The sequence below is a fragment of the Trichechus manatus genome, unplaced genomic scaffold (genome assembly GCF_000243295.1).
Source record: "Trichechus manatus latirostris isolate Lorelei unplaced genomic scaffold, TriManLat1.0 scaffold00030, whole genome shotgun sequence".
NCBI lineage: Eukaryota > Metazoa > Chordata > Mammalia > Sirenia > Trichechidae > Trichechus > Trichechus manatus.
This window is the reverse complement of record NW_004443966.1, coordinates 6,003,010-6,013,711: the sequence shown is the minus strand read 5'-3', so window position 1 is coordinate 6,013,711 and position 10,702 is coordinate 6,003,010. Positions and strand designations below refer to the sequence as shown.

At 47.5% G+C, this 10,702-nt stretch overlaps 1 protein-coding gene across 1 annotated transcript in view; it reads left to right on the top strand.

The window, feature by feature from the left end:
- ANXA2 (annexin A2) overlaps positions 1-10,359 on the top strand; it is a 50,794-nt gene extending 40,435 nt beyond the window's left edge. Inside the window, exons 6-13 of the mRNA XM_004374620.2 lie at positions 264-354; positions 1,477-1,556; positions 3,417-3,476; positions 5,452-5,545; positions 6,124-6,219; positions 6,695-6,753; positions 8,830-8,952; positions 10,046-10,359. Of these exons, the coding sequence (XP_004374677.2) occupies positions 264-354; positions 1,477-1,556; positions 3,417-3,476; positions 5,452-5,545; positions 6,124-6,219; positions 6,695-6,753; positions 8,830-8,952; positions 10,046-10,105 (663 nt within the window). The 3' untranslated portion in view covers positions 10,106-10,359. The remainder of the gene's footprint in view (positions 1-263; positions 355-1,476; positions 1,557-3,416; positions 3,477-5,451; positions 5,546-6,123; positions 6,220-6,694; positions 6,754-8,829; positions 8,953-10,045) is intronic.
- Positions 10,360-10,702: the final 343 nt, after the last annotated feature.

Sequence of the window (10,702 nt, the reverse complement as noted above, 5' to 3'; positions counted from 1 at the left end):
TTTTTTTTTTTTTTTTAATATATATATTTGAACTCTAACACGCCATCTATATCATTTTGTATTCTGGCTAGGCATTTTTTTAAGGACTGGAAAATAACATTCCTTTCTGCTGGGGAATGCAATGCTGATCTCTCAGAGGGCATATAGAAGGGGAATGCTGTCGGACCCTATCCACATTTGCAATGTACTTGATGGAGATCAGAGAGTAGGCTCATGGCCAGGAGGACTTGTCCCTGCTGATTGTCCTGCTGCCTTGTTCACAGGGGCTCGGAACCGATGAGGACTCCCTCATCGAGATCATCTGCTCAAGGACCAACCAGGAGCTGCAGGAGATTAAGACAGTCTACAAGGAAAGTGAGTAGCCCTATTTCTGTGATGCATCCTCTCAGCCCAATGTCTGTGACTCCACCATGGCTGCCTGGACAAGTGTTTGGGACAGGATGCATGATTATATTGCATTAGGCGCCATTGAGTCAATTCCGACTCACAGTGACCCCATGTGACAGAGTAGATCTGCCCCATAGGGTTTCCTAGGCTGTAATCTTGACAGGAGCAGATCGCCAGGTGTTTCTCCTACAGAGCCGCTGGTTGGGTTTGAACTGCCGACCTTTGGGTTAGTGGCTGAGCGCTTAGCTGCAGAAGTGCCTCCATCTCAACCATCCAGGGGTCGTTCTCCATGATCCAGGTCCTTCTCTTTCACCTCCTTGTTGCCTGGATTTTGATCAAGTTCCACTAGAACTTCTTCGAAAGGATAGACAGGAAGGAAAGGAGAGAAAACGAAATTTATTTAAAAAAAAAAGATTTGGTAGGAAAAGTAGAAAATAGTACATGGATTTCATTTATTGACAGCTGTTCAGTCTCTGCTTAAGAGGTTCCCAGCTCTGGACTGTGGAAAATTGAGGCGCGGAGACCTGTGTGCTCCAAGCAGCATAGGACGCTGTGGGCAGAATAAATAATACGGCTTGCATGAGCGTGTGGTACTATGTTTCAATATTCATGCTATTTTGAATAACAAAGTACAAATTCTCTCGAAAGTACTCTTTAATTCTCACTAGCTTTTTGCCGTTGTAAATGGTCTCAGTCAGCCCATAATAAAGGCACAATCATATACACCAGCACAGATGTGCATAGACCTCCACATTTTTTTCTGTTCAAAATGAGTCTTTTTGTTAAAAAGGTTAGGGACGAGTGATTTGGCTACAAAAGAAGCCATTGATCAAAGGTGAGCCTGAGGATCCTTGATCTGATGCAGCCCTGCCTGTCCCTTGTCCCTGGTAGTGACATTGAGTCTGATTTCAGGAGGGCAGACATCGTTCTAGAGAACCCACCCTCAGTTTGGAGGTTCGGGGCATGGAGACATCCACGCTGGCACAGCCTTCCCTGCTTTTCAGAGTCTCGTGGGGGATGGGGTCACTGGGGGGGTGGGCGGTCGGCTGACAGGCAGGCAGTGTACAACCTGATACGTTGTTTTCCAAGTGTACAAGACTGACTTGGAGAAGGACATTGTATCAGACACGTCCGGTGACTTCCGCAAGCTGATGGTTGTCCTCGCGAAGGTTGGTTTCTCTGTTTCTTCGCCTTTGCTTCGTCTCAAGGCAAGTTACACACCTTGCTTTATATCTGGGAGCGAGTTAACCAAATCCCCTGTGCCTGCATCAGAAATCCAGCTACATCTCCGACAGTGGGTTTGCACTGTCACTGCAGACTGGTCATTTTTATGTAATAGGATTTCTTACTCCGCAAAACCTCACGGACAAGTGGATTTTGGGGCCAGGAAAGGGACAGGCGGCTCTCAAGTCCTGGCCGGGGTTTGGGCGGCAGCCCTCACCGCATGACTCAGGGAAGGTCACTCTGCCTGTCTCTGTGGTCACACAGGACAGGACCGGTGGGAAGTGACTCCCTTGTTTGTCTTCCCTGCTGTCACCTCCTGTGAGAGGCTGTGTCCCTGCGGCCCTTTGCCTGGAGGCAGGGGTCTTTGTGGAGCTGTGCGCTCCTGTTATCACATCAGCGGACGAAAGGTTCCCCCTCTGAGTCTGAGCTCTGGCCAGCCCATAATTTAATGCCTCCAGACAGGAGTAATTGTTGTTAGGTGCCAGCGAGACAATTTCGACTTGTGGTGACCTCACGTGACAGAGTAGAACTGCCCCATTGGGTTTCCTCGGCTATAATCTTTACGGGAGCAGATTTCCACGTCTTTCTCCCACGGATCAAGTGGATAGGTTCCAACCGCCAACCTTTTGGATAGCAGCAGAGCGCTTAACCATCGCACCACCAGGGCTCCTCATGTGCCAGAGGAGGGAAGAGAAAATTTCTCCAGGAACCCTGATGACCAGGGATTGATGGCCCCCCCCCCCCCATCTCCATGACCGTAACCCTCCCATGCTGTTCTCCCGGGCTCTCATCTCTTCATCTACCTCCCACCCGTGGACCGCCATCCAAAGAGCTTTTTAAAATCCACTTTCGCCGTATCACTCCCCTGATCAAAACCTCTTTCTGCTGCATCAGATCCACACTGTCAATTGTCTGTAAAGGTCCTCTCTACCCTAGCCCTCCCCACTAACTTCATCATCTTCCCTGGGATTCTCCAGTGCCCGCCTTCTGTTCCAGCCAGGTGGCACCTCACCTGCGAGCCTGCTCTGTTGCTGCCTGTGTGACCTCTTTCCCCCTGCAGTGCCCGCCTTCTGTTCCAGCCGGGTGGCACCTCACCTGCGAGCATGCTCTGTCGCTGCCTGTGTGACCTCTTTCCCTCCTCCTTACTAGCCTTATTTGACTCATCTCAAGGTTCAGCTGAAGCCTTATCCCATGAGTCACAAAGACTTCGCTGACTACACTGTCTGACAGATTTCTCCCCTTTTGCATTTCCTGTCTTCTTAGCACTGTTAAAAAAAAAAAAGAACAACAAAAAACCAAACCCATTGCCGTTGAGTAGATTCCGACTCATAGTGATCGTACAGGACAGAGCAGAACTGCCCACAGGGTTTCCAAGGAGCTCCTGGTGGATTCCAACTGCTGACCTTTTGGTTAACAGCTGTAGCTCTTAACTACTACCCCACCAGGGTTCCCTCTTAGCACTATAGATTATTACATTATCTTACCATTTTTTCCATGTTTATTTCTCCATCTGGATTGTCTCTGAGGGAAGGAACCAAATATCATGAGCCTTTGTTTGGAGTAGGGTGGACGCTGGAAGGTGCTTAGCTCAGGACTGGATCAATGAGGAGTTGATGATGGTCAGGTTTAACCCCCCCACTTCACTGCCTCAGCTATGTTTCCATTCCTTGGTCTTGCCTAAGCTTCAAAGTAAAGAAAAAAGTTAAATGGTGTTTCTTCAGTAAATTAAATAACGGCTTCCATTTCCCATTTTAACTATACAAAGAAATACATTTGAGGTTTTTAATTTTTTCTCCCCCCTGCAGGGTAAAAGAGCAGAGGATGGCTCTGTCATTGATTATGAACTAATTGACCAGGATGCCCAGGTAAGTACCAAGCTTCCTGGTTTGAGATTCTGTTTTCTACTAAGTCCCCAGATAGTGTGGGTTGTAGCTATCTCCTACCGGGTAACACGTTAGCCCCCAGCTTAGGGCCTTAAAACAGTAAACATTGATTGTCTTTCAGTTTCTGTGGGTCAGGAATTCAAGAGGGCTTAGATGGGTTCTGGTTCAGGGTCATCTCCTGTGAGGTAGCAGACAAAATGTTGGTCAGGCTGCAGTCACTGAAGGCTTGACTGGGTCAGGAGGACCTCCCTGCCCCAAGATGGATTACCCACGTGACTGTTGGTAGGAGACCTTAGTCCCTCTCCACATGGGCCTCTCCCTGGGGTGGCTGAGCTTCCTGACAACATGGCAGCTGGCTTTCTCCAGAGCGATTAATCCAAGAGGGAAAGCACAGAGGAGGTCACAGTGCCTTTTGTAAACTAATCTTGGTAGTCACAAGCCATCACTTCTGCCATATTCTATTTGTGAGCTAGAAGTGAGTCACTAAGTCTGCCCACCGTCAACGGGAGAAGAACTAGGCTCCACCTGTGGAGGGGACGAATGTCAAAGCATGTGTGGGCATATTTTAAACCCACCCCAGGCTGAGAATATGAGTTTCGTTTTCACTCTCTGGGAGCGATACTTATTACAAGGTACTTCCTTTATGCTGGTGGTGTGGATTACAAGATCAGTGCCTGACTCCCATAAGCTCATTCAGGCTTTGCTTATATGAGAAGTACTGCATTCTTCAGGATGTGGTTGAGCTGTGCACACTGGTGTGCATTTGCTTCAAATGAATGCTCAAAGAGTAAGCAACAGGGGGAAGCAGAAGAACATGGTGGAGGCACAGCCAGGCACGGGAACACTTATTGCCCCACTGTGGTCTGGAACGGGACCCTTCTTTTCTGGCTGAATAGAACTTTTGCAAGCTCTAGTTCTGTAATAACTTTTCGTTAAGTTGATTGAGATTGCTGTGAGCTGTGTTCCCTTCCCAGAGGGTCAACAGTTTTCTCAAAACATTTCATAAGAGTTTCAAGACAAAATTAATTTAAATTCATTTTCATTTTAAAATTCAACCTATTTCACATAGCACTTTCAGCAGGGGGTGGAGAAGGATTTTAAATAAGATAATAGAAATTGGGTTTTGCAGCTTCCAGATAGTGGAGAGGCACTGAATGCTTATCTACCCTTGCATAAGCCTTTCTCCTTCCCTCCCTCCTTGACATTCCTAGTCTTACTTATACCAAAAAACAAAACAAAACGGAAAACCAAACCCATTGCCGTCAAGTTGATTCCAACTCATAGTGACCCTATGGGACAGAGTAGAACTTCTCCATAGGGTTTCCAAGGCTGTAAATCTTTATGGAAGCAGACTGCCACATCTTTCTTCCACGGAGCGGCTGGTGGGTTCAAACCACTGACCTTTCGGTCAGCGGCCAAGCGCTTAACCACTGAGTGCTCCGTAGTCTTACTTATAGCCCCTAAATTTTCCAGAAGTTGAAGCTGAGATTGGACCAGTTCCTTTTCCAGCTCCATGATGTCCTGAGTCTCTGCCAAGCTTGAGTGTAGGTATCTGACCCACATCTGTCTTCTGTAGATGACCCTTAGCCTATCTGCTGCTAGAAGTGCCAAAAGGCAGGAGGGCCACACGTGCTAATGGACATTTACTTGTCCTTCGTTATGTGATTAGAAGCTCTTGGTCGTTTCCTGTTCAAGGAAGGAGATTTGAACAATACTCACCATGAAGAATCTACCGTCTCCTGCTGTATCCGTCTGTGCCTAAGGCTAAGGAAGCTCGCTTGTGATTAAGACTTTTTGACCTAATGGTACATTCTTGCCCATGTCTGCAGTGCAATCATTCGTTTTTATTATTTGGCATTTCGAATGAACGTGTAGGTGTTTGGTTTTTTAACATGAAATGATTTATGACCTTGCTCTGGGTCCTGCGGTTAACTCTCCTGGTTGGTTCTGCTCGTAGGATCTCTATGATGCTGGAGTGAAGAAGAGGGGCACCGACGTTCCCAAGTGGATCAGCATCATGACCGAGCGGAGCGTGTGCCACCTCCAGAAAGGTGGGTGCTGTGCTGAGGAGGTTTAGAGCCTAGGAGCCAAAACGCACGGTGCTCCAGGTGGCCAGGTGTTTATGGCAGGGCGAGGGTTCCAGAATGTGGTTCACTGTCCCCTCTGCACTCCTAGAGGCTCACCTCGTCCATTCATGCTCCTCTCCCATTTTGGATCTTTCTGTCCCCAAAATATATTCCATGTTCCGTGTGAGCTTTAGCTTGCCACCCCTTCTTGTTTGAGGATCGTTTTGTCTTACCATCTTTGTTGATGTAGTAACTTTTCTGGGTGCTGGATGCTGTTTCTCATGCCTTCCAGATAGAATGGGCTCCACTCAGGGGAGATGGTCAAAATATGGGGCCTGGGCCATACTATTGAGGACAGGTACATGGCCTGTTAGAACACGTGTTGGTATGGCTGTTCCAGGGCAAACTGGTGGAATGTCGGCCCTAGTCCACCATGTGACCCTTCACTTTCTAGGATGCCATCATCATCCTCATTTTTTATCATGGTCCATAACTGTGTGGGGGACCACTGAAAGCTCTGACTAGTGGCTCTGTTATTCTTATTATGTGTTGCTTCCCCTTAGTATTTGAAAGGTACAAGAACTACAGCCCCTATGACATGTTGGAGAGCATCAAGAAGGAAGTCAGAGGAGACCTGGAAAATGCTTTCCTGAACCTGGGTAAGCAACCCATGCATCCCTGGTGGACATCAGCTTTTGGTAAACAGTGCCGAAACCAAAGCAATAAATGGCTATCTGGTTAACACACGTGTGCTGGGGAGGTGTGGCTTTCACACATAGTTTGGTGAGTTTTGTAAGTGTAGCTGTATACATTTGATGATACGAAACTGAGGAAGGGCTTGAACTGACAGACTAGAGAGTTGCCAGGGTGGAATAAGAGAAGAGAAGAAAGGGCTGTGTTGGTGAGGCTCATGTTGCCGGCCGGGCATCTGCAGCCCTCAGGAGCCCCCTGGTTTACGACCACAGTGGAGCTCAGCATTTCAGAGGATCCCCAGCTGTCCCTGAGCGTTTTTCATTTTGCAGCCGTTTCTGTTGCGTCAGGCCATTTCTGGTTTGTGCCCTGAAGTCAAGTCACCTCCGCCTGGTGGAGGAGAGAGGAGTGGCTGGCCCCCTCACCCTTTTCTTCTCTCCACAGTCCAGTGTATCCAGAACAAGCCCCTGTATTTTGCGGATCGACTCTACGACTCCATGAAGGTAAGGACGGTTGGCTGAGAGGCCAGTGTTTCCACACCAGGCTGTGCCTTCATTTGTCATCCAACCCAAGTCTCCTGTGGGTTTTGGAAAGTACTGACTAGTGGGTCGAGGAAGGGACCCTGATGTCTAGATGCGGGAGCACACTAGTCAGCTGTGGTTGACAGGTGAGAAAACCACAAGTCCATCACCTACCACACAACCACTTGAACACATGTTTGTGTACATGTAGAAAATAAAGTGCTGTGGAAGAGAGAAAATTCTAGATAGTAATTGTATCAGATTCCTGTTTGAGTCTTTTCAGAGATTCCCTCCTATGATCCCCAGAGTAAGGACAAGCAAGAAAAGGAGAGATTATTAAGCAATGACTATGCAGTAGATGAAGGAACCCCGGTAGTGCAATGGTTAAGCACTCGGCTGCTAACCTAAAGGTTGGTGGTTCGAATCTACCCAGTGGCTCTGCAGGAGAAAGACCTGGTGATCTGCTTCATAAAGATTACAGCCAATGAAGAACACCAAAGACACAGAGACAGTATTAGCCCAAGAGACAGCAAGGGCCACAAAGACCAGAGACTTCATCAGCTTGAGACCAGAACTGGATGGTGCCTGGCTACCACCAATGACTGCCCTGACAGGGAACACAACAGAGAGTCCCTGATGGAGCAGGGGAAGGATGGGGTGCAGAACTCAAATTCTAGTAAAAAGACCAGACTTAACGGTCTGACTGAGACTGGAGGAATCCCAGAAAGCATGGCCCCCAGACTTTTTGTCAGCCCAGCACTAAAACCATTCCGGAGGCCAACTCTTCAGTCAAAGATTAGACTGGACTATGGGACATAAAATGATACTCGTGAAGAGTGTGCTTCTTAGCTCAAGTAAATACATGAGACTAAATGGGCAGCTCCTGTCCGGAGGTGAGACAAGAAGGCAGAGAGGGTCAGGAGCTGGTTGAATGGACACCGGAAGTCAAGGGTGGAAAGGAGGAGTGTGCTGTCATAGTATAGGGACAGCAATTAGGGTTACATAACAATGTGTGTATACATTTTTGAATGAGAGACTGGCTTGAATTGTAAACTTTCACTTAAACTACAACAATAAAACAAACAAACAAATCTTTAAGTGTCAAAAAATAGATTACAGCCAAGAAAATCCAATGGAGCCGTTCTACTCTGTCACATAGCGTGGCTGTGAGTTGAAATGGACTCGATGGCATACAACAGCAACATGCAGTGGACACTGTGCTGCTTACTTTGTGCAAGGGGTCCCATTAAATCACGACAACAACCCTATGAGGCCATATTATTCTCTTCTTTGTAGGTGAAGAGACCGGAGCTCGGGAAGTCTCAGCTTACCTGAGGTTCTGTAGCCAGATTTGAGCCTGGGTCTATCTGACTCCAAAGCCAGTCCTGTAACCCTGCCTCCCAAGGTTTAAATTCCTTGGCCCACTCTTCAAAGCCCTCTACAATTTGTTCCCAGTTGAACTTTCTTGACTTATCGCTTTTAAATGAACCTTATCTTCCCATAAATCCATCCCATTGTCCACACCTCAAACAGACCTCGGCTCTCTGGCTTCCATGCCTTTGCCACTTCCTGGATCACCTCCCCTCCTCCACCTGCCTCTCTCCCATCTTTCCTCAGGCTCCATGTCAAATGTGACTGCTTCCTTGGGACCTGCAGTCTGAGGCTGTGGAAGTAAATTCGGTGGTCCTTACTGCTCATACCATTCAAAATGGCGTAGAGCCACAATAAAAAAGGTGTTGGCGTTCGTCCTCCCCAAGCCCCTGAGAACCAGGAATCTTTTGTTACATGCACGTCCTGGAACTGAGCCTTGCAGTAGTAGGTGCTCTCTGTACGTTTTTTGAATGCTCACAGTGGAGGTTGTGCACATTTCATCTTGAGCCTTTGGGATTCCACTGTGCTCATTTTTCCTAAGGAAATGGTTTGTTATCTTTACAGTCTCTTAGAGGGCAGCACAAGATCCTAGATCAGCTCCATATGCAAGAAAACACTGGTGAGGTTCTTTTACTATGATGATATTTTCATTGGATTGTTGACTTGGAACCTCAACTTGACTTTCAGGGCAAGGGAACTCGTGATAAGGTCCTCATTAGGATCATGGTCTCCCGCAGTGAAGTGGACATGTTGAAAATTAGGTCTGAATTCAAGAAAAAGTACGGCAAGTCCCTGTACTCCTGCATCCAGGTATGTCCTGAGGTCCTGTCGGCTCTGCCCTGCCATCCAGAGGTCCCGGGGTCCCTGGAAAGGTGGCCTGTCAGGGTAGTGACAGCAGGTTGATTTCCTGTTTTCTGATTCTCTGGGGAAGGGATGCTAGTTATGGAATATCAGGGATTTATTTGAAAACACCCGCTTTGATTTGTCCTGGAATATGTATAGAATCAGGTGAATATTTTCTTTTTCCCACTTCTGTTATTATATAAGGATAATAGGTATTTTATTTATGATGATGATCCCACAAGCCACACTGACATCCGGAGGAGACTTTAAAGATCAATTAAGTTTTACATTTTATTATTCCCATGTCTAAAAAATCACCTGTGATAGGCTTGGCAACTTTTAGTTACTCAGTCTCAGAACTTAAGAACTCCCGTCTCCTCTACCGATTTGGTCTCTGTCTGTTTTGGACAGACGGAACGTTTGTGTAGGAAGAGTGATCGTGGTGTTCTAGTTCTGTACCTCTGTGTCTAGTTCAGATGAGCTTTGCAGTTTCCCTTTAGAAAAGACCCTGAAATTTCCAAAGGCATATGTCAGTGATTACCGAGACGTCAGAGGTGGTTGGGTATACCCGGCGTGTTAGGGCCTATGTTGAAAGTTTAGAGACTCGTTAGACTCTTGGAAATTGTTTCCTGCCCAGCTTGTTTCCCTGTGACCTTAAGAATCCACTTGGTAACAGCGCAGTGGGCAGTAAAGAGCCCGGTCCTGTCGGGAAGGGTGAGGGCGAGGGGGAAATGATAGCATTGGCAGGGCATCGCTGACCCAGCAGGTAGATTCTATTGTTCTAGACACTTACCCACATTCTCAGCACCTCCTGTTTGCTCCACCCTTGCAGTAATAATGAGATTGAAAGTCTCCCCAAGGCACCGCCTCTGACCACACTCCCAGAGATGGGTAATGATGGTTTGGGTGTGGCCTTGGCTGCCTTTGAGTCTCCACAAATCCTGCAGAATCGTTTTAGGGTGGGGTGCTCCGCTCTGGGCTGGGCCAGTTTGTATGTTATGGCAGAGTTTGAGTCTTTTTCCTGATAGCACCTTTCTTTTTTCTCCTTGGCCGTTTGTAGCAAGACACCAAGGGTGACTACCAGAAAGCGCTGCTGTACCTGTGTGGCGGGGACGACTGAAGCCGAGACGGCCCGAGTGCCCAGCAGTGACGCTCCCTGTGCTTCCAGCTAACAGTTCTAGACAGTCAGCGCGTGACTAACGGCCCCGCCCCTGCCCCCCCATCTTAGTGGCCCCCGTGTTGCATAGCTTTCCTGGCTAGCCTCTCCTTTTAGCCAAAGACGTGAACATTCCAGGGAGATGGGAGTGAACTCCACGATGTGCCTTTCTGTACTGTGTCATCGATAAATAAACGGAACTTTTATGTTAGAAGCAACTACTTTGTTCACCTTGGTTTCAATTTAATTGCTTGACAATTAAACCTGCTAATGGATTGTATTGTTCAGCGGGTCGGGCTGTCCCTAGAGACAGAAAGCTCTAGAACCGAGCTGTCCAGTAAGATAGCAGTATCCTGATGGGGCTGTTGAAATAAAATTAAAAATTCAGTTCCTCAGTGATACTGTCCACATTTCAAGTACTGAGCATCCATGTGGGGTTAGCAGCCAGTGTATTGGACAGAATAAGTAGAAAACATTTCCATCATCACGGGAAGTTCTATGAACAAATCTGTCTTGGAGTAAGTGCAGCCAGAATGCACCTTAGAAGCAAGGATGGCAAGA